Raw genomic sequence first — 24898 nt, forward strand, 5'->3', positions numbered from 1 at the left:
CCTTCCTCTGGCCTCATCTTCAGGAGAAGCCGTGGGTTCTGGACCCAGTTCCGGTCCTTCTGACACACATGTCAGGAGCACTTCATCCTTCTCTCCACACCCTTAACTTGACAGCATTGGTGCTCCACTTCCCAACTTAGTCAGGCTTCAAAACTTCACTCCAGCAGTCAAACACATATAGACATCCTCTCATAAAGTTTCTACTAGAAAACTATATGCTAGCAAGTGGAAAAGATTTTCTCACTGGGCCCAAGTTAGGAACATTGACCCTTTTTCTGTGCCTGTTCAAGTCCATTTTGGAATTTCTGGAAGAACTCTTCCAGCAAGGCTCGGCTGCAGCAACTATTAGAGTTCAGCTGGCTGTAATTTCGAATTTCCACATTGGTGACCATTCTCCTAACTTTATGTCACACAGGTTGTGTAAAGCATTTATAAAAGGCACTTCCTTATTGAGACCTCCTTTTAAGTAACCACCTTTTCCGTGGGATTTACATTTTGTCCTATCTCAACTAACATTGCCATCATTTGAGCCTTCTTCGTCTTGTGACCTCAAGTTCCTTTCCTGGAAGACCATATTTCTAGTAGCTGTAACATCTTCCAGAAGAGTCTCAGAGTTGCAAGCACTGTCAAGCGGACCTCCATATCTGATCTTTTATAAGGATAGGGTATTGTTATGAATGAATACATCCTTTATACCTAAGGTTTGCTCTCAGTCCAATATCAATCAATCCATTGCGTTCCTGGTGTTTTTCCCCAACCATAGCAACAAGGCAGAGTATAAACTCCATCAATTGGATGTGCATAGACAGCTCATATTATATTTGCATAGAACTAAAGATTTCAGGAAATCTGATAAATTGTTCATCTCCTTCTCTGAGGAAAGAAAGGGTATGCCAGTATCTAAAGTCACCCTTTCTAACTGGCTCTCAAGTTGTATCACCTTTATCTATACCTCCAATAATAGAGACTTATCATTCAGAATTAGAGGTCACTCAACCAGCGCATTAGCTACATCCTTTTCCTTTCAGGCCAGAATGTCTATGGACAGTATTTGTGCTGCATCTACATGGGCCAAGCCTCATATGTTTATCAGTCATTACAAGGTAGATTTGTCCTCCAGGGACAGGGCCTCCTTTGGTTACACTGTGCTCAAAGGTGTACTTCCATGAGCCACCCGCGAAAAAGGTGCTAGGGACGCTGTGCCATCCAAGTAAGAATGAAAGTGAGCTAGGACAACATAACATTAAGTTATGTACTCACCATAACATTCCATGTTTGTTGTCCATCTCGCCATTCATTCTTATGGTCCCTACCTCCTTCCCCTGTCCAAGGACTCCTAGAGGACCTGGTGGTGATCTTCCTCTTTACATGAGATCCTTGACTCTGTTTGTTTCTCCTTGACATGGGGTCATACCTATATTTATTTATATATATATATATATATATGTGTGTGTGTGTGTGTGTGTGTGTGTGTATTTATGTATATTGCTCATTAGTATGTTAGCAGAAAACAAGATCTAGAGAGTTGCACCACTGCATCATGGGATACCTACCTCACCACGAGCCAAGTTTGAGACTTCCAGCTGTGTATTTGTTTTATTAACCTCTATTTTTTATGCAAAAAAGTTGTTAATTCACATGTGATTTTCTAAACTTGATATTCACTACACATAACAGAGTTCATGCAGTGTGACAAATTGTTGTGGTAGTAATACTGGTTTTATTAGCAAGTAAAATTTTTCTTTCATTCCACACTAAGTCATTGACTGATATCATTCAAGAGGGTACTGTGTGTGCTTCCTAGCAGTATAATGATTACACAGCAGGCTAGTCCTATCTTGCTCTCATGATTATCTTGTGATTTGATGATAAAAAAAATGTTAAAAGTGTTTTTTTAATTAATGTAGGTGGAAAATAAATATTTACTTTGCAGTTAATTATGCTACAGAGGGTAAAAATTCAGATGAGTATTCACAATGCTATTCTGAATAAAGGAGGAATATGTGGGTTTATGAAAAATTATTTTTTGTTGTAATTCTGCTAACTGACTGTCTCTTTTCTGTTGCAGTTTCTTGCACTGGGAACGCATGGTGGCAAGGTGTTTCTACTAGATGTCCAAGGGAATGAAATTGAGAAGTTTGAAATTGTAAGTAGAGCCTCATTTTAAGTAAATACAAAGTATCCGAATCTGAAAAGACTCTGAATTTAAAAATGATTAGGAAGCAAATGATAGTGTATACTTACAGACCATTCCTATCTATATGGGTTATCAATGTTAATTGCTTCTTGTTTACAGGACCCACTGGCAGTAGTATCTTAACTAGTGTAAATTTTTTTCACCTTTGTCATTGGATAAGGGTCATACTAAAATACAATTTCCTGCAAATTTATGAGTTTGACACTAGGCAGCTTTTCATGTGGGTATTCTAATTTTTCCTACCATAGAGTGGGAAAATTGCTGTTCTATCCTACATGTCTGTCCTGCATGTCAGCACCATGGTGCCCTATCTGTATACAGTACCGGAACTCAAGCAACCGACTAAAAAAATCGAGGAAATAGAGTACAGTTTTCACGTGTTGCACTTTCTGTTTTCACCCTGCCTTACATTTTTGGAGTTTGAGTTTCAAAAAGGAAGATAGGAATAAATTCCCTCTCTCTCTCTCTCCAATTTGAGAACAAGTCAAACCAAACAAATAGTATAGGGTACAGTATCAGTCAGGCCTATTTTTAATAGTAACTCTCAAGCAACCAGAAACTACTGTTATCCATCATCTACCAGTCTCCATGGGTGCTGGTTAATTGAGAATTTACTGTACTACTGGCTTTTGTCTATGAAAATGTTCCAAATTAGTTCCTAGATGTCAGAAACACCAGGCATCTACAAGATCTTATCACATGCTTTATTTTTCCTGCTTTCTGACATTTTCTCCTGCTTACAACAGTTTGCTTCTGTCATTTTATGATTTCATTTTTTGTGCATTTTAAGTCCCTTTTTTATTATTCATCCTTCACAATATTTATTTATTATATTTTTTTAGCCAGGTAGTCCCACTGTGTCGGAATGTCCCTTTTAAATGAGAAACCTGACGTGAAGTACACTTTGTGGATTCCACAGAACAAGACATGGGAAGTGCTGTTATTGAGTGGTAGAGCAGTGGTGAAAGGCAGTGTACTTACACAATACAGTCATTATTATCATTATACAGGCATGAGTACAACTGACTGCAAAAGACATTTTTGCCATTTCAGCACTTTGTAAGCAGAAGGTAGTGAGGATAAATCATTGTTCCCTGAAGGTCATGTAGATTTAAACAAAGTATGTGTAGCTGATATGAGAGAAAGGGTAAATAAACCACTTTAAACAGTGTTTACTGGGTTTCAGTATTTGCAGATAATTTGAAGATCTGTGTCTGCAGTCAGGATCTCCAGTGGACGGATTTAATGAGACAGCAAATTAATTCGGAGCAAAGCATTTGCATTTTGCATTAGTGTTTCATTGGCTTCTCCTCTCCTCTGATTCATTAAATTTATTAGCTCCTGATGAGTACATTCACCAGGTCATGCAGATCTTAACCTAGTACATCATGTTCCTCTTGAACAGGATCATAACAAATGCAAGGCAATTAAGTCACAAGATCATTTATCCCTTGTCGCCACCCAGTCTCACTCTGTAACCTCCCTTCTCAAGAAAGGTAAAGCAGGTCAGTTCCAGAGTAAATTTATGGGTGCCCATTCAACTGTCCAAGTTTAAATTGAAGGTTGTTAGGGGGTCACATTGTTTAACTTGCAGAGATAGTTTGTGCGTGGGGTGGATTAAGCATTGGGTAGTAAAGCTGTCCTTCCAGTATGTTTTTTTTGTGTGTGCTTGTGGCGGTTTAAGTTGCTAATTTCGGTAATAATGGAGCTATCTGACTTGCAAAGATACAGGAGATCAAGGATGATGGGTTTCTAATGGTGCAGAGTGCAAGACATCAGTCACTACACAAGAGCCTGTAAGAAAAAGAGTAAAGAGGTAGTGATTTAGGCCTTTCCTAGCAAATAAGCGATTTTAGGCCAGTTGTATTGTTTTAGTTAGGAACCTCTGGTGCCTTTCCAGTTGCTTAATATGTCTAGAAAGCTGCATCCCAAAGGAGTCATTGTGGTCTAATTGGTATAAGGACCTGAATTAAATGATTTTCAGTTTTACTTGTGTTAAATAGAAGGATTTTCTTAATATTGCTGCTGCTACTTAGTTAATGAAGGAGAGGGAATTATTAATCCAGGTTCAGGTGAAGAAGCATTTTGTGAAAGCGCTAGTGTGTTGTAATAAAGCAGTTCTGCATAGATTCGTTTCCTGGTATTTTTCAAGTTCATTGTGGATTCTGGAGCCTACTCTCAGCAGCTTTGCGTGTATCCTGTTCTTCGTTTTTTACAGCTGCAGAGGTTTCTGGTGCCTGGCCTTTTGTGTTTTTCAAATGTGACAATACTTCACTTTTTCACATTTAGTTGTAGCCCTTTTTTCTCTGTACCATTTAATTAACAAGGGTTAGTTGCTGCTGTAATAAATGAGTGTCGAAGAAAGATTTGACAGTAGTGCTCAGTTTGCAGTCATATGCAAAGTTAGTTAACCAAAGATTCTGAATCTTAATCTGGGGATTAGAAAAGTAGATGCCAAAAGGGAGGAGACGCAGTGCAGAGCCCTGGGACATACCAGTCTCTTTCTGAAGAGGCATCTGCCACTTTAACTATGTTGGTTCTGTCTTTTGGTCAGTTGGCTGTCTACCTAACCATGTATGGATCTACCTTATCTTTTGTATAATGGCAGCATGTGGTATAGTGGCAGATGCTGTGGTCATATGTAGATAAGTTATGTGAACAGAATGACCACTGTCAACAGCCTTTGTGATCTTTTCAAGGATGTTATTAAACTGAGTAGAGCAGAGCTCCCTTTGACAGAGCTAAACTGATGCAGGTCTATCTTGATAAGGTTTTTGATATAATAGTTTATGAAGTCCAATGTGATGTTTTCCATGACAATGCAGATCAGACTAATTAAGCTAATGGGTATATAGTTTTCCCCTGGGTCAGACTTCTCATGTATCACCACTTTAGTTTGCCATACTGAGAGGAACAAATCTTGTAACTAAGCTAAGGTTAAACAGGTTATGGAGGGGTTCCACAAGGGGCATGTTTGTTGCTGTTTATTAGGCATCCAGGTAAATTATCAGACCACATGGAAGTAGTATTTTTGGCTTTCAGAGTACACTTTCAGTGAATGTTCCTTTGTGATTTTAGGAGGTGTAAGGGCTCTGGGAATTTGTGAAATTAAGTAGTTGTTTCGGGGGGGGGGCAAGTTTGAACTAAATATGTCTTCTAGTTACATTTGCTATATCTACTACTTGTAAGCGGGTGGTGCCATTTTGGTTAAGTTCAGAACACTGCTGGGTGTTGTTTCTTACTTTCCTAGTGTACCTAAAAAGGAACTTAAATTATCATCTGAAGCAAAGAATAATTATAAGTTCATGATTTGTTTTAGTAGTCCTGATAGTAGCTTTTAGTTCTTTAGTGATGCTCTTAATGTTGCTTAATGAGAGAAAGTTTAGATATGTTTTATGATTTAAAGAAATGATTTTCTCTTATATGGTTTATTTAAGCTGGAGGGCCACAAGGGTGGTTTGTTCTTAAACTTCATATTTTATTTGACTCTACTAGGTCAAGGCATTTAACCTGTTTGAAAGTTGAACTCCTTTGTATAAATAGCAGCTGTGTCAGTGTCAGATCTGATGGTATTACAAGTTGGTTTAGATAGCTCATCATAATAGTAGAAGAGGTTTATTCATTTGAAATGTCTGAATTCATGATCATTGACTGTAGGGGTGTTAGAGATGTTTAAAAGGGAAGGTTACAAGTTTATAGTCAGCTAGTCTGAGTAGAATTTTACACATCCTGACACTTGCTAATTCTGTCAGGGCAACTTTTGCTTGAACAAAATTTCTGAGAATGAACTTTTTCAATCTACTTGTAAAGAAATGTATATACCTGAAAAAACAGTAAAAGTTAGTGTGTGTGTGTGTGTGTGTGTGTGTATACATATACAGCGCACACACACTCATCTTCATGATTGTGATATTAATATGATAGTCTAACATAATGGTGATCTATATTGAACAAGTAGTTAAATAATGTTTAAATGTTGTTTTAATTATACAACTATTAGCCATAGCAGACAGACCCCAACTTTTTGTGACTTTTGTTTCTGCACGTCATCTTCAATTTGCCGCTAAGCAGTTTTGCAGATGTCACTGCATTTTTGAGATATTTGCATAATTATGAAGTGTATGCATATCTGTATATTAAATGGACAAAGAAATGTAAATATCTTCTAAACAGTGCTAGTTTGACACTAGGTACCAGTAGAAATTTTATTCCACCATTATGTATGCTTTCATTTGATACCATGAGGTACTATTCAAGCACCTTCTGGTTCAATGTATTAATATAATTATTAACATATGGCATATACTCATAATATTTCAGGAAAATGTCAGATTTTCTCTGGTACTTAATGTCTCATTTATCTGAGGAGACTTACCTGATTTCTGCGGAGACTGGACATGTGGAATAGTGTTTTCCAATGCGTCCAGGTTAACAATGCCTGTAATATTTACAGAAATGTGATATTTTTGGATATGTGCATGTTATATTGCTAAACAAAGATAAATATCTGCTAATTCATATCAGGCAGAAAGCAAGTATCATGGACACCTTTTGTAGCATTATGTTAGCTTTCATTTGACACCATGAAGTACTATGTATATTGGCATAAAAATAATTCACATATTCACATTACTGACCACTGTTTTTGGGTCAGTGATCATATTTACATTAAATATGTATACCTGTCATATTTATTACTGAACAAGTGTGATTATCTGCAAAGTGGAGGTAGTTAGACATCAGGTACCAGTGTCCATTCAGAGTATTATGATACCAGAAAGTATCATGTAAAAACTCCATATAGGATAAAGTTCAGTTTTTAATATCACACGTATTCATAATTTTGAATCACAGTATCCCACTTACTGACTATCTAATTTCTGTCTTGAGACATTCTTAAAATTGTATGTTCTATAAACTTATGAAATACTAATCCACAATGGTTCTAAGTGAACACTCCCTAAGGTAACATAAGTAATAAAATTCTTGAATATTTCTATTAGTAAACAATGAATGAACCTTTACAAGTTGTGGTAGTTAAACACCATATGTTTGTACAGAGTTTTCCAGCATTATGTATCCTTTCATTTATTGCCCTGAAGTACTACACACACACATGCATGTGCATTTATTTCATATATGTGTGTGTGTGTGTGTGTGTGTGTGTATATATATATATATATATATATATATGTGTGTGTGTGTGTGTGTGTGTATATATATATATATATATATATATATATATATATGTATGCATGTACAGACAGACACACACACACACACACACACACACACTCAGACTTCTGTGTTGAGTTTGCATGTTCTCCCTGTCTTTACGTGGGTTTTCCAGTTTCCCCCCGCATTCCAAAGACATGCGGTAGGTGGATTGGATACTCTAAACTGGCCATAGGTGTGAGTGATCGTGCAAGTGTGTCACGTGGAATTAAAACTAGGGCAAGGCTAGCCACCCAGTGCTATAAACCTTGGTTGTAGATGATTGTCACTGTTGAACTGACACCTTGACCCCATGGCAACTTTCTAAGTATGTAAAAAAAACTCTGATGACTGCAGTCACTAAATAATGACAGAAATTTGCCTTTCAGACTTTATATCCTTCAGAAAATGCGCACTAATGTAATACATGTTGTTCTGGCGACTCTCAATATTTTCGTATTTTGTGAGTCTCTGCTTCTTTTTTGGTTTTTCTCCCACTTCTTGCACTTGAAGCTTGAGATAGTTGAATTAAGAAAAAAAAAAAAAAGAAACGTAGACAATGCTCAAAACTTAACAATCTTTATAAACAGTCTTGTGAAAATGCAGGAAATTAAGTGTTGTGACCCATCAAAGCTTGTTCTGTCCTCTGGTGACATCATGCATCTGGGCAATTTCAGTTAGAACAAAGAAAATCATCCTGCATATTGCTTTTTTGTGATCTATCAGAATGTCTGATGCTTACAATAAAAATAAGCATTTATGTTCATAGCCGGCCTTAGGCATAGGCCAACTAGGCGGCCGCCTAGGGCGCCGCTCTAATAGGGGTGCTTTTCCGGTATTTATTTGGTGTAGGTAGACCAGGATGGGGGCACCAGGTGGTGTGGTGGTGGGGGGGTGCCGTGGAGCCCTTTTGCCTAGGGCACCAGTTGACCTAAGGCCGCTCCTGTTTATGTTAGTATTTTAACTGCCACTGTATCACCATCAAGTACCTAGCATGGTTTAGTCATAGCAGGAGATAATATAAACTTTTAATATGATTCAACCTGCCTGCTGAGACAAATGAGAGGAGAGAGAAAAAAAGATATAGAAAAGTTACAGTTTATTTTCCCCCTGTTGCAGCTATGTTTTTTATTGCTTACAGTTTAAAGATGCACCATCCTGGATTTCAGTAATTATATGATTGTACATCTCCACCTGCTTTGTCAGGGGTAATATATTTTGGTTTTCTTAGGGTGCACTTAACTGAAAAGGACAAAACACTTTCAAAGTTTGTGGCACTCCTGTAATATTAGACAGGCAATATGGTGTTAACTGGTCCTAGTTGTCATTTCCCTTTGAAATTTTTTCCAGCATGACCGGAAACCTCAGTATATCTTTGGATGATACACTGAGGTTTTTAATTGCTTGATCTTAAAGCTTGGTACAGTTTGTGTGTTATTGTAGACATAAATGGAGTCCCCTGGTCTGGGATTATTTACTTAAACATCTCTGGTCTTGAAAATAACAAGATTAAATCTCCCTTCCTATAGCTTTAGCATTAACATTACATAGTGGGATATTGTCATGGTATTTTGCTGCATTGTCCAAAATAACTCAAGTATATATTGAAACCCATCGCTTGATTTTACAGGTGGACCAACAATGTCCTTAGCAATATGTTCAAATGGCAGCTCTATGATAGGCTTTGGAATAAGAGAATTTTTTAAAATGTGGGTAGGGGCTGTCATCAGGCGTTCAGGGTATCCACCAGTTCCAACTTCTTTGATTTTTACTGGCCAGTACAATCTGCTAGGATCCTTGCCTAGTCTTATACATTCCTTGGTGCCATTGTAATACATGGCTATGTGCCAATTCCATCACTAGGTTTCTGAATGGCTTGGTGTCAAAAGTTGGCATAGTGCTTCCTCTGTCCTTATTTACTGTATGCAACAATAATTATATAACTCAAAGTATGAGTAAGAAGTAGAAACACCTTGTTCATTATCATCATCTTCTAAAATTCTTGCTGTAGTTTCCCTCGATCTACTCAGAGTACCTTTTAAAAATTAAAGAGGCTTACCTGAAGGTCCTGTATTTCTTGAGTTTGTAAGTAAAACCAAATCTGTGATATTTTACAAAGTTTTGTCTCCATCTTTGTGGACACAGTGGTTTTATTAATTTTTTGGTGGTCAGTCTGTCATGCGGTAGAAGGTACTGACTCCTGTCCTACAAACCCGGGTATCAGTGTCGAACTGTTCTGTTGTAGAAAGCAGATCATAGCAGTATCCTTTAATGTCTTTTTCTCGTTCTGTCTTGCTCAGTTTTCCTTCCTTACTTTCTTCGTGAATCTCATGCCTAGAACTCTTTCATCTGTTTATTCTTCCTGTATTTTAGCTCAACGGGAATATCATTAGGACTTTGTCAAGGATTTTCTTGCCTTTCAGTATTCACTTCCCTGTGCTTTGTCTGTTTCAGAGCAATAGAACACATTCTTAGAAAGTGATTCCATATCTTTAATTATGTTACTCACTTCTACTCTGTTCTGCAACACTTTCAGGCTGCAGTGGCAGTTCTAACTGCTTTATAAAACTTACAGGATGCAGTATTTTACTGTGTAGCTAACTCCTTCCTGCTACATGCTCTGCACTTGCAAGCTACTCTGCCATAGATATATGCTCTTTAAGTGGTGTAGATTCTTCTTTCTATATCCTTATCTAAATGTATGTGTATTTAGAGCTTTCTGAAAATATGCCTTTTTTGTTAGATTCATATACTCTTCTAAATGTGTCCGGCTGTTGCGTCCCCCTTTCTCAAAGTTAGGCAGATTATATCTGTAGGCTTATTCACTTGGTTCACTTTTCTTTTCTGATAGGGTGGTTTGTCAAAGGGGCTACGCTCTTCCTACTGCTTTCACATAGTTTTAAAGTGAGGAAAGTATTTCCGTATTATCCAGTCATATCTTTAATTGGGTACTGTAACAACAGGATGAACTACTTTCTCAAATACAGTTTGTATTTCTTACCAAGTATTGGGATGTTGTTTCTTATCTCAGTGAATACGTACTATTACAGCAACATTTTTAATAAAGGTTTCCTTCCTACATACATATTACCCTTTTACCAGTCTGATCATTCTTCTTGAATGTTGCAATTCTTACAGCTCTTTGTCACCAGTTAATGCATTATATTTAATTAGGATGGGTCCCATTCTGTTTTCATTATTTATTAACAGTCTTACAGATGACTTCCCATTCCTTGATGTCATACTGTGTGTTGATGACGTCCTTCTATTAAAAGCCAGTAAATGCCCCTATGATCTCCAGAACAAATTCAACAGTCTTCTCTAAGCTGTGCAACTGGTATAATTTTAATTACCTTTGAATTAACCACAAAAAGCTAACCTCATGCTATTTACATCACCTCAAAAACTTCCTAATCTACCACTTATTAACATTGCTGATAACTGCAGTATAATTTCCCCCATTTCTGAATGCATATAACTAGGACTTATCCTTGATCCTTCTCTAACCTGTTCAAGTCATATAGACAAAATAGGCAACACAGTACTTTATTAATTTAACTTTATCAACTTAAATTCTGCTATAGAATTTCTCATTTACTGTCTTATTCTGCTCATTTATCCCTAGTCAAAAATGTTTTCCTTCTTAAATTGGAATACAATTTTCTTTTGACTACCTTTTAATCACCACAACATTTCCAAAGGCTTCAGAGTACAGGAAGTAACATTTGCAGGCTTTCCCTTCTTGCAGATTGCAGATGTTGCCATTGTAATCTTCTACAACATCTAATATGGCTTCCAGTCACTGATCAGCTTATCTTCTAGATACTCTTATTTACAGGCTACTGAACAGTGGCTACTGCATACCTTTGCGATGGAAACTACCCATATAAGGCCAGGTTTACTCCTAAGAAGTACCAGGAAAAAGCTGTCACATTTAACAGACATCCATATGAATCAGCTACCGAAGAATGTGCCATCACAGAACTGGGCACAGCATTATGGAACAGACTCCCACCTGAATTAAGGGGTCAGGAATCTCTCTCTCAGTTCAAAAAGGTCTTCTCTGAACATATGCTAAAGGGAGCTCAAGTTTAAGTGCTTTAGGGACAGTGGTTAACCTCGCCATTTGCTGTCAGTCAGCATGCTACTTCCACTCAGACAGACACCATGAATTGTTAATTCTAACAGTATGTTACCTCCAGTATAACAAGTCTTTCCCTGTTTGTTATACTGAATGTTTTCCTTCTTGTTTCTCGAAATATGGAAATTCAAAATGGACATTTTGCATATACTGTAAATATCTTAAACAACTTTGGTTTTATTGTTAACTGTATCTCTGCAGTGATGTTCTTCATCTCACATTGCTGCAGTCCTAACACTTGGGTAGTCCGCTGTCCCAGTCGGCCCGAATACCAAAGTATCGGTCAAGGCGCATTTGACTGACATCAGGACGTCAGGGTACAAATGCGCATGACCGACGTCATATCCTCAGTCTTTTTTGCCGCATGGTCCGATGCAGAAGCAGTATTGCGAGTGCAGGTTGGCGTTCTGAAATTTTCTGAAGTCGGAGTTTCAGACCGAATCAAAGTTGGCTAAGTACCCCGTTGGGGAATATTTTGGTTTTTTCTTGCCTCAGTATTTAACCGGATGTCAGAAAAAGTGAATAACTGTATTTCTTGTGGGAAACAGATACCTCATAGAGATTACCATACATTGTGTATACCTTGCTTAGGGCCTGAGCACGACGTTGTTGGCTGTCGCTCTTGTGCTAGATTTAACAAACGCACAATTAAGAGAAGATTAGATTGTGCCTGGTTAGTTTTGGGAAGCGTTGTAATTACAACATGCCGTCGGATGCTCTAAAAAGCGCAAAGACAAAGCAGCGAAGCCTAGGGTGGACCGTCTGTCCCGGCCGTCGGTTCTTTAGAGGCCTCGGTGGAGCCGGTGGTTCTACCAGAAGTTCCTCTGGATTCTCAGGAGAGACTTTACTGTTACAAGATGTGTCCTCTCAGGAGGTAGGCCAGGCTGAAGGGGCTTCTCAGGTAACTGTTCTCCCCTCCCTTTCTAAGGTGGTTAGGCCCTCCTTCTGTTTCCAAGGCTTCTAGAGGCCGGCCAGGGTTAACTTCAGTGGGGTCTCCCCTAGTTCTTCAGGGTCTCTGCCTAAGAAACATATGCTTAAAATGGCAGAAGATTTGATTACTATGATTAGAGGTTCTTTACCCCCCCCTGATAAGAGGCCTAGGGTGGAACCTGAGCTTGAGAGTTTTGAGCAGTGTTCGAGGCTTCTGAGTCTTCGGCTGAAGACTTGCAGGAGTATCCTCCTTTTTCTGATTCTGATGTAGATGACTCTACACCTTTGGCTTCTCCTCCTGAGGATTTTTCTTTTTCAGAGACTCTTCATTCCATGAGGGAGCATTTTAAATGGGAAGGTCAAGATTTCTCTGATTCTAGGAAAAGGCTTAGGGAATTTTTGTTTCTACCCCAGCATAGGCCTTTAGCTATACCTCCTGTTCTGGATGTGGTAGAGGATGTTTTTGCAGAGGCTTCCTGAACCCTGATTCTTTGCCTCCTGCCCCAGTTAAACCGGACAGGTATTATAGGGTGCCTGAAGCTCATAAGTATCTTTTAAGAGTCCTAGGGCAGACCCAGAAACTGTTTCTCAGGGTCCTAAAGGTGTTAAGGCTTCTGTTGTTAAAAATCCTGTTCCTTCTGATAAAGAGGCAAGGGCTTTGGATAGATAGGGGAAAAAGGTGTATACTTCTTCCACTTTAGCCATGAGGGCTTTGAATTGCCAGTTTCACATGTTGAAATACCAAAATTATCTCCTTTCACAATTGAAGTCTAAGGTGGATGCTCTGGCGGAAGGTATTGAGTGTAAAGAGTTGCAGGATTTGGTTCATGTTTCTGAACAGGTGGGTAAGCATTCCTTGCAATGTGGTTTTGATGCTGTACAGGCCTCTTCGAGGGTGGCAGCCACTGGTTCTGTTCTTCGCAGGCACGCCTGGCTGAGGGATCAGAATTTAGCTGAACATGTAAAGACAAGGATTTTAGATGCTCCTTTACAATCTGATGTGTTATTTGGTGCCTGTGGAAGCAGTTTTAAAGAAAATGGAGGACAAGGCTAAGTCTATGCAGACTGTTAAAGATTTTTGCAGGTTCAGCCTCCAAAGTTTAGTAGAAATTGGCCTACTAAGGGGTGGACTTATCCTTCTTATGATTCTCAGTCTAGGGGTAGATCTAGACGTGGTAGGGGCAGAGCTCAAGGTTCTTTTAGGCCTAGAACAGGCAGTTCGCCTGCCCAGTCTTCTGGTGAGGGCAGGGGTCAGTCCTTTCGTAAGCAGACCCAATGACTTGCCTTTTCAGCTGCCAGAGCCTTCTCGTCTGGCAGCACCTTTGGGAGGAAGGCTGGCACTTTTCAAAGAAAATTGGAGTGTTATTACCCAAGACAGATGGGTATTGGATATCGTTCACCACGGTTACAGGTTTTATTTCCATACCTTGCCTCCTTTCAAAGGCATGCCAGACATTCCTCCTATACAAAGAAAAGAGGCTCACAAGCAAATTTCTCTGTTGCTCCAGATAGGGGCCATTCAGCCGGTTCCTGTGCCAGAAAGGGGCCTAGGATTTTATTCTCGCCTGTTCCTAGTACCAAAAAAGGGGAACACGTGGAGACCAATTTTGGATTTGTCTATCCTCAACACTTATTTGGACATTCCCAAGTTCAAAATGTTGACGTTACAACAGCTTTTACCTCTGCTGGGCAAAGATCACTGGATGGTAACTTTAGATCTCAAGGAGGCTTACCTTCATGTGCCTATCAGACTCCGTTGCAGGAAGTATCTGCGTTTCCGAGCTGGAAATTCACATTATCAGTTCTCTGCATTGCCCTTTGGCTTATCTACTGCGCCCAGAGTATTCACAAAAGTTCTGGCTCCAGTTGTAGCTTTTTTTCAGGCTAAAAGGAATACAAATCTATCCTTACTTGGACGACTGTCTGATTCTGGCTCAAGAAAAGGACGAGCTTCTTCAACATCTGGAATATGTGATAGCAGTGCTAAGATGCCTGGGGTATTCTGTGAACGAAATAAAGTCCAGTCTAGTACCCTCTCAAGACATGTGCTTTCTGGGTGTGAGACTGAATACAGCAGCCCAGATGGCCTTTTAACCCCGGACAAACAAAAGAGTCTATCCCTTTACTTCCATCAACTATCTCATCAGTCCGTGCTGACTGCAAGGACAGTCCTTCAAGCATTAGGGTTCATGGCATCTTGTATTCTGGTGCTTCCCAATGCCAAACTGCATATGAGGAAGCTGCAATGGTATCTAAAAATGTATGGACACAGCACTGCCAGGATTTGGACACTGTCATTCCAATAATACCTTGCATTCAAAAGGAATTTTTGTGGTGGGCTCAGGAATGTCACCTAAACAAGGGACTCTCTGTGACCCGGCCAGAGGCAGTCAGATTCTAACGACAGATGCCTCAGACATAGCTTGGGGAGCTCATCTGAATGGAAAGTGGATACAAGACAAGTGGCCTGCCAGACTACAGCATCTACATATCAACATGAAGGAGATGTTAGCAGTCCAGTTTGCATTAATGGCTTTCAAGGAGTTACTTCTTCCTGGGCAGGTGTTGATTCTAACAGACAACACAACTGTCATGTGGTACATCAACAAGCAAGGGGGAACACATTCTTATCCTCTATGCAGGCAAGCAATGATTTTGTGGGAGACTGCTCAGCTTGCAGCTAAATCTACAGGTAAGGTTTCTGCCAGGAGCACAGAACTCCTTAGCAGATGTGTTAAGCAGGCAAATCATGGATCCCCACGAGTGGAAACTGGATCTTCATGTATTCGACAATTGACAGTGTCCTGGGGAACTCCAGACATAGATCTGTTCGCTTCTCCACTAAACCACCAGCTGCCAAAGTTTTGCACCGAAAAGGTTTCATCACACAGCTTGGAAAGTGGATGCTCTTTCGTTCAGTTGGGAAAATCTTCATGTGTATGCCTTTCCACCTCTGCCTCTCCTCCCAAAGGTACTCCTAAAGGTCAGACAAGACAAGCCAAGGATGATTTTGATAGCTCCAGATTGGCCTCGGCAACACTGGTACCCATTACTGAGGAATCTGGTAAGGAAGCCTCCATGGCCTTTACCTTTAATTCCACACCTTTTGTCTCAGAGGGACGGTCATCTTCTCAATGTCAAGCTTCACTCTCTTCATCTAACAGCCTGGCATATTCTGTTTTGAACCACAGCAGGTCTCAACTTCCTCAACAAGTTTTGAATGTGATGATGGAAGCCAGAAGACCTAGTACGCGTAAAGTGTATGCAGAAAAATGGAAGAGATTTTTATTTTGGAGTGCAGCAAAGGATTTGGATGTTTCTGAGCCTAATTTGAGTGTGGCTCTTCAATATCTTACTGAGTTATTGGACAAAGGTTTGTCTTTCTCTTCCATTAAGATTCATGCTGCAGCAATTTCAGCTCACTATGATTGTGACCCACCATTGTTTTCTCATCCTTTGTTCAAGCAATTTCTTAGAGGGGCAAAGAATATAAGACCCCGAAGAGCTCCTACTCCTGCTTGGGACCTCAATTTTGTGTTGGAGAAACTTACTCTACAACCTTTTGAGCCTGCGGCTACTGCTGAATTGAAATACTTGTCATGGAAGACTGCTTTTTTGTTGGCCATTACTTCTGCAAGAAGGGTTACTGAATTGCAGGCCCTTATGGCGGTTGAGCCTTTTTGATTTTCATAAGGATAGGGTATCATTACGTACTAATCCTTCATTTATGCCTAAGGTGGTTTCTAGTGTGGCTTTAAACCAAACTATTCATTTGCCTACTTTTATGCAGATCCCCAAAATAAGGGGAAAAGATTTTGCACACTTTAGATGTACACAGGCAGTTCGTTATTATTTAAGCAGGACTAGGATTTTAGGCAGTCTCAGCAGTTGTTTGTTTCTTTTGCTTTGAGTTCCCAGGGCAAGCCTGTGTCAAAACAAACTATATCTAAGTGGATTGGGTTTTGCATTGCATTCTGTTATTCCCATCATGGCAAGGAGATTCCAGCTGGGATTAGGCCTCATTCCACGAGGGCTACTGCCACTTCAACAGCATTTCTAAGGGGTGGCAACTAAGGATATTTTGGAGGCAGCTACTTGGAGTTCAGTGCATACTTTCTCCAAGCATTACCACCTTCCTCTCTATTCTAAATCCAGGGCTGGTTTTGCCACTGCTGTGTTGCAGGGCATTTTGGCAGATCCTGCTTCATTATAGTTTAGCCATCCTCCCTTACCTCTGCTTTGGGATTCTACCCAAGTGTTAGGACTGCAGCAATGTGAGATGAAGAACATAGTACAGTTTTGTACCTACCATAAATGTAGATGTTCAAGATCCACATTGCTGCAGTCCACCTCCCTCCTTCCCCTCTGTGTTTAGGGGTGGTTGTGTGGGTGGGGTTCTATTTTGAAAATTTGTATATATTGTATATATATTAGGTACAGGAGTGTTTGGTGTTTTTTGGTTTTGGCCTTATCTTTTTAGGGTCTTCTGACATCTGGGGCAAGAAAAGACTGAGGATATGACGTCGGTCATGCACATTTGTACCCTGACGTCCTGATGTCAGTCAAATGCGCCTTGACCGACGTCAGCCTTATACTTTGGTATTCGGGCCGACTGGGACAGCGGACTACCCAAGTGTTAGGACTGCAGCAATGTGGATCTTCGAACATCTACATTTATGGTAGGTACAAAACTGTACTTTCTCTGTACATTAAACTCTGTAACAAGCACTTTTTTCTTCCAAAATCTTTTAAAAATATTTGCTTTTTGCTTTTGTTCTTGCGTATTGTATACTTCTTGATTGTTTATGTTGTTTGCTTTTGTTTATGTACTTCAGGTCCTGGCTGAAAACGCTGTCAGGACCAACCCACATAACAACTGACCAAATAATATAAAAAAAAAATAACTGTAAAGTAGCACAGTAACAGAATGCAGAGGATGAGCTTTCATCATTCTGTCTGTAGACATAACATCATTAGTACCATACTATACAAAATCTGGCTTTGTGACCTACAACCCCACACACACACACACACACACACACACACCCATTTAAGACTGAACATATGTAGAGCTGAAATATTTTGTTACCAACAGCTGATGGAGGTTTGACTACAGGTCTAGACTGTTCAATTCTGTATATAGTTCCATGGAGCAACAATTTTTCTACTAGTATAACAAAACTCTTAAGTCCTTAAGGTCAGTTTGACACACTCACTTGCTTAAAGCAGTAGGTAAAGATCTTCAGTGAGTAACGTGCCTACCATGTTTTAGTATGTTGACCTTATTAATTTGCTAGTTCCCTTTATGATAGGGTGATTTGTCAAAAGGTGCTGTCGTCTGCCTACTGCTTTCAGATGATCTTAAAATATGGAAAAAAAATTTCCCTATTGTCTTGTGATAAATTACATGCTCATAGGTTCATAGGTTCATACTAGGCTATCTGCCCTAGGGCATTTATAAGCCTAGCCCGATTGTGTTTGGCTTACGTCACCCCTTGATTTAAGTATACTGTGCCCTTTTTAAAATTTAGTTTACTGTGCCTCTGTCTAATAGTAACACGGAAGTAATCCCCGGGACAAACCTACGATCCGCCATCCACTCATAAAGATTCTTCTTGAAGAGAGTCAGTGAGGTGCTCTGTCTAACATGAATTGGAATTCTATTCTAGAGCGAAGGGAGCCTCTGGGTTATGAATCTGTCCCTCCAGCATGTTCTATTTATTTCTGTGCTGAGGTTCAAGTCCCTCGAGCGCGTGGCTCTAAGGGATTTACATTTACTGAGGTGGAGCATGTCCATTAATTCTGGGTTGGACATAGCTTTATATGTCAGGCATAGATCGCCTTGAAGTAGGCGGTATGCAACTGAGAAGAGCTGGAGTTTTTTTAACCGAGCAGCATATGGCATCTGTTTGAGTCCCTTGATCCTCCTGGTGAGGTACTTTTGGGGTATTTCTAATTGCTGCAGGTGTCGGGTAAGGTACATCCCAAAGGAGGCATTTTATTCTATGATGGGCCTGATGAGGGATGAATAAAGGGGCACGATTACCTCTCTTGATCTAGATGTGAATCCTTTCATGATGAGGTGGGCTATGTAGAAGGTCTTTCTGACCACTTTGGCAATGTGGTTGTCAAAGGAGAGATTGCTATCAACTTGGGTCCCCAGATCCCTAATTACTTTCTCTGTACTTAATGGGTTACCACCTATGTGGTAATTTGTGGGCACATTGTTTTTGCCAAAGGGTATGACTACACACTTTTTGGCATTTAGCTTTAGACCATGGCTCTGGCACCAGTTATCCATCTCTGCGAGACCTTTTTGAAGGATGTTTGTGTCAGCTGGAGAGTCGATTATGGCACCCAGTTTGCAGTCATCTACGAACTTGGTGAGCCATAGTCCTCCCACGTTGGCTTGTACCTCAGAAAAGTAAATACCGAACAAGAGAGGTCCCAGGACAGAACCTTGTGGGACGCCACTTGTGACCGGTTTCGAGTCTGACATGGCCCCAGCAACTCTGACTCTGTGGGTTCTGTCTTTGAGCCAGTTTGCGACCCATCTTGTGACATAGGGGTTTATATTTAGGCTGGATAGCTTATCTATGATGCCCGAGTGGGGTATTGTGTCAAATGCCTTTGCGAGGTCCAGATAGGCTGTGTGGACTACCTTCCTTCATCTATGGCCTTGGTGACTGTTTCGAAGAAGTCGACCAGGTTCAAAAGGCAGAATCTGCCCTTGACGAAGCCAAATTGGGTAGGATCTAGTGTCTGTAGGTCCCCAATGTCTTTGTTTGAGTTCCATGATGATCCTCTCCATAGCCTTGCAGACTAGGCTAGTCAGGCTTATGGGGCGATAGTTTCCAGGGTCCGCAGAGGCGCCACCTTTGTGGAGTGGGACCACTGTTGCTGTACGTCATTCTTTGGGCACATATCCTGTAGTGAGGCTGAGATTGTACAGCAGTTTTACTTGAGGGATTAGTTCTTCTTGGAGTTCATGTAGGATGCAACCCGGGACACCATCTGGTCCCATGGAAGCAGTGTTTTTTGCTTTGGAGAGGGCAGCCTTCACCTGAGCATCAGAGATGTTTGGGAGGCTGCACTCTGTTGGGATAGATACTTGCTCTTTTGGGGGGGAGGGGGTGGAGAAGTTTGCACTGAACCTGTCTGCCAGGATATTGGCGATGTCTGTGGGTTCAGTGTATTTTTTGTCGTTTAGAATCAACTCAGAACAAGTCTGGGAGTTGCATCCCAGGTTCCTAACATAACTGAAGAAAGCTTTATGATTGTCTTTAGTGTCCTGTGCAATGTTTCTCTCGAAGCTGGCCTTGGAGTATTTTATGAGGGATCTTAATTTTTTGCTAGTACTGATCAGAGATGCCTTCCCTTTTAGGGATTTTGCTTTATCATGTAGTAGCTTCCTCCTTCTGTTGTACAGTTTATTTATGGCTGGGGTCCACCAGACTAGACGCCTGCCTTTGGATGATTGGTCTTGATTTTGTTTGGGATAGCATGATCCATGCATTCCTGGAGATGTCCGTAGAATGCGTTTATATAGGATTCTACAGTTTGGGCCATAGTTTCCACTGGCCCTGGGGCCTTGAAGGATTCCACTTCGGTTTTGAGAAGTGTGAAGTTCGCTTTTGAGAAGTTTTTCACTGTGGTTTTCTGGGCTGGGGATGGGGTCGGGATGTGGATATCCAGTGAAATTAATTTATGGTCTGATCGTACCAATGAGGGATATACTTCTGGTATGGAGCATAGAGTCCCCATGTTGGTAATGATCAGGTCTAGTATGTTTTCCCCTCTTGTGGGAGTGGTGACTAGTTGTTCCATAGCATTTGAGTTTATAAATTCCAGGAACCTTTGGGCTAAGGTGCTGGGGCTTGAGTAATGCTCCCAGTCTATGTTTGGGTAGTTGAAGTCGCCCAATATAATGGTGTTCGGAGAGATCAGAGATCTTCATGTTCTCCAATGTTTTCAGGAAAGCCGAGTGGGATTTCTGACTTTGAGAGGGTGGTCTGTAGGATGCTATAAGCTGAAAAGCAGTCTTGCCCACTGTCAGTTGCACATGGATGGTCTCCGATACTTCATGCAATGCCACTAACCTGGAGGTGTGGATATCCTTGATAAATATGGAAACTCCCCCTCCTTTTGTGGTTCGGTCCGGGTTTTGGGGCCGAAAAGCATGATTTGAGGTATAACCTGGTAGTGCTGGGGTGCTCTCTGGAGCCTTGAACCAGGTTTCTGTCACTGCACAGATATCGATGTTCTCCATACTGAGGAGAGCTTCGAGTGCATGCATCTTGAGGTTAAGACTTCTGGCATTTAGCAGCATTACCCTTAGCTTCTTGTTTCTTGTGCTGTCTATGGAGGTGGGTTTGACTTTTGAGCCTTGCCTAAAAAAGGCACTATGGGGGTGGCAAAAGCCTTTGCCAATATCTGAAAGCCCAGGGGTGACAGGTGCAAGCCATCCCTAGCGAAGCAACGTGGCTTGTTGAGCATGTCATCCCAGGCTGACAGACACTGGATCCCCTTTGAATGACACCAAAATTTTAGCCAATTGTTAAAATCGATCATTTTGTCTTTATACTGTGGCATCATTCTAGGTGAGGGTAAGATGCTGCTCAAGGTCAGGGTCATACCGGCCTGGGCTACATGATCAGAGAGCTCCTCTATGTCTCTTTTCATGTAGTCGAGGGAGGTACGTCTCAGGTCATTCACTCCAGCATGTACAATGACTGAATCATATTTGTATTTGCTTTGGAGTGACCTGAGTGCTTGCGTTATGTGGCGGATCCTAGCGCCCAACAGGCAGCTCACTGTGACCTTCTCTTTATTCAGCCTGGTGAGCGGGACGTCAGTGTGTCTGACAATAGAGTCACCTATTACAAGAGTATCAGGTGTGTTATTCAGCCTTAAGGGCTGTGACTGCTTGGCACACTGACTTTGTGTGCTATGTGTTGTACATGTTTTATTTTGGGGTAACGTTTGCTTGGATGTCTGCTTTGGAGGTCTCTGTTGCTTAGGTAGATTTTTATTTAGAGCCTCCCAGTATGTTTTTGTGTTTTTATGTGTTTGGTTCGCTGTTGTGGTGGGACTATGTGATACTGGAATTGTGTTGTGTGAGGTTACCTTCTCCTCCTGACTGGTTACACCAGTTTTGAGATGAGAGAGCTCAGCCTCCAGTTTGGCTATATGGTTGCATCTCTCACATATGTTTGAACCTGTTTGGAGGAGGAGAGGGTTGTCTGTGTACATGAGACAGTTGTAACATTGCCTCAAAATTCCCAGATTCACCAGCTGGACTGGAGAGGAAACCAGTGACTGACCTTTGGACATGCTAGAGTAATATAGGGAACTGAATTAAAACGGACCAATAGGGGACTAGGTAATCATAGAGAGTATAAGAGTAAGTAGTGCTTATGGTTTATTAGTGCTAACTTGTAAAATTACTTCTTTGGACCAGTGAGGGGCCTTAGAATGACAATATGGTGTTTAATTTGAGAGATAGAGCAGTTCTAAGGGAAAAAGTGAAGAGCATACTTTGTGGAGCCAGGAATAGTTTAAATCCAATTAGGTGGCGGTGTCTGATGTTGCGCTATGCGCAAAAACACGCAAAGCTGCGCAAAACAGGGTTTTAAGAGAGGGAGATCAAGGAGTTAGGAATTGACCCAAAATGGCCAATAAAACTACAGTTTCAAGGCAGTAACCACTCCCACAGGGGCAGGCAGGCTGCTCAATGTTTATCACTGCCACTGATGAACACAGAGACTTCCCTTTAGCCCAAGCAAACAATGGCCTCCAAGAAACTTACAAACAGTTCAGAACAGCAAATCTGTAACTGAACTTTTTTAAATCTCAGAAAAGTGGGAAAAAAGCAAGATTTTTTGTTTTTTTTAAGGAAAGCAGAGGTTCACAAGTATCAACAAGTTAGAACAGTGCAGTAAATGACCCCACACTTGAGTGCTAGGCCAGAGACAGATAAAATGCAAGTTTTAAGAAAAAAACGATTTTAAAAATAAGTGCAGGCAGGAAATTCAATAATCAGCTCTAGGTTGTGTTCTAAATACAGTTACCAACACAGAAATCAAGTTTAACAAGCCAGAAAATGCTCAAAAGTAGGCGGCAATGCAGAAAAACTTAACAAATAATCTGAAGCAAAATACTTAAAATCTCAAAAGTGGCTCCGTTCTTCTCTCAGCGTTTTCTCCTCTTGGTGGGTGCTTCACCAACAGCCAACAAGTCCAAAAAGATGCCAAAACCACGAGGCAATCGGGTTTTAAGAGAGGGCGATCAAGGAGTTAGGAATTTACCCAAAATGGCCAATAAAACTACAGTTTCAAGGCAGTAACCACTCCCACAGGGGCAGGCAGCCTGCTCAATGCTATAACAACAAATTAAAGTACCTTCTCAAATCAGAAACTTTTGAGTTTATTTCTGTGAGGTAACAACAGTTCTGCCAAGTGATGCTTTTTTAACCTCTTCTTATTCCGGATACTAAGCTTCTTCAAGCCCATGAAGATTTTTAGTGGTTCTGCATTCATCAGGGCTGAAAAATGTACTGACTCATATGGCTTGATTCCATCTCTCCTGTTGGATAAACTACTGAAAGGCGACAAGATGTGTTTTGTGTTCCTTCACCCTGGTTAGTTGTTTTAGCAGTGGAACTGTGTTTGTTGGATACATCAGTTTGACTACTGCCATCATTCTCTGCCACTGCAGCAATGATGTTGTAAAGTAACTTATTGTCATCCTGGCAGTCAACCAACACAAGTACACTCAGCTTCCAGGACACACCACAGTACTGTCTCTCTCATGTTGGGGAAGCGTACACTCAAATATATGGCTTCATTATGTTGGCAGCTGTAGGTACAGTCTTAGGACTTTGGCATACAAACATGTGATAGAAATGCAAAAATGTCTGCTGCAGTCCACCATTATAGAATGTTAAAGGCAGCACAGACAACTATGTCAAGAATCTAAATGGCAATGCTCAGATCTGCTCTGAGCTAAAACAGAATGGCATTAAATATACTGATCCGAAGGATATTGCCAATATCCTGGCAGATCGATTCAGTGCCAACTTCACCCCCCTCTCACCCCCTAAATGGCCCATCTCAATACCGGAAGATTGCCAAATTCCAGTAATAACGGCCACACAGGTACAAAACGCACTCTCTAAAGCCAAGAATACAGCATCCATGGGACCAGATGACATCCCGGGCTGTGTACTACATGAACTACAATATGAACTGGCACCTCACCTAAGTGTCATGTTTAATCATAGCCTGACCTCAGGTTTCTTGCCCACTGAGTGGCGCAGAGCTACAGTTATCCCAATCCACAAGGGGGGTTCCACCTTGGATCCCGGAAACTACCGTCCCATCAGTCTGACAAGCCTTATCTGCAAGGCCATGGAGCGTATTATCATGGAACTTATAAACAAAGACATTGGCAACCTTCAAACACTGGACCCCACCCAGTTTGGGTTTGTGAAGGGCCGGTCTTGTCTCCTGAACCTGATTGACTTCTTTGAATCAGTCTCCAGAGCCATTGACAAGGGTAAGGTGGTCCACACAGCCTATCTAGACCTTGCCAAGGCCTTTGACACCATCCCCCACTCTGGAATCGTAGATAAACTTAGTAAGTTGGGCATTAATCCATATGTCACCCAATTGGTTGCTAAATGGCTTACTGATAGAACCCACACTGTAAAAGTAGCCGACTCCAAATCCAGCTCCAGACACGTGACAAGTGGAGTACCTCAGGGTTCAGTCCTGGGGCCGCTCTTGTTTGGCATCTACTTCTCTGAAGTACAGGTCAACACTAAGGGACTCTGGCTAACAAAGTTTGCAGATGACTGCAAACTGGGAGCCATTATTGAATCCCCAAATGATGTGGATACTCTACAAAAGGGCCTTACAGAAACAGATGCTTGGTGCCAGAGCCATGGGCTGAAGCTCAGTGCCAAGAAATGTATTGTTATCCCCTTTGGGAAAAAACATGTATCCATGAATTACCATATAGGCGGCAGTACACTAAACACAGAAACAGGGACACAGGTGGACAGTGGTCTCACCTTCGATAACCACATCGCCACAACAGTCAGGAAATCCTTCTATGTTGCACACCTCATCACGAAGGGCTTTTCATCCAGAAAAAAGGAGGTCATTGTCCCACTGTACTCATTCCTCATTAGACCCTTTATAGAATACAATGCCCCATTTGGTATGTACCTCTCAAGACATCTGCAACAACTGGAAAGGCCTCAGAAATACCTCACTAAAAGAATCACAGGCCTAAAGCAGATGTCGTACGCTGACCGCCTTAAAAAACTCCAGCTATACTCTGTCGCATATCGTCTACTCAGAGACGATCTCTGCTTAACATACAAGGCCATGTCAAACCCAGAGCTGTTGGAC

The 24898-nt window shown here is 41.0% G+C and overlaps 1 protein-coding gene across 2 annotated transcripts in view; it reads left to right on the top strand.

The window, feature by feature from the left end:
• VPS41 (VPS41 subunit of HOPS complex) overlaps window positions 1-24898 on the top strand; it is a 2347711-nt gene that overhangs the window by 666697 nt on the left and 1656116 nt on the right. For both annotated transcript variants that reach the window (XM_044064839.1, XM_044064840.1), the window contains exon 4: window positions 2069-2146. In XM_044064839.1, coding sequence (XP_043920774.1) covers window positions 2069-2146 — 78 coding nt within the window. The remainder of the gene's footprint in view (window positions 1-2068; window positions 2147-24898) is intronic.

Source organism: Protopterus annectens, chromosome 3.part0, assembly GCF_019279795.1.
Source record: "Protopterus annectens isolate FY-2018-M chromosome 3.part0, PAN1.0, whole genome shotgun sequence".
Lineage (NCBI taxonomy): Eukaryota > Metazoa > Chordata > Ceratodontiformes > Protopteridae > Protopterus > Protopterus annectens.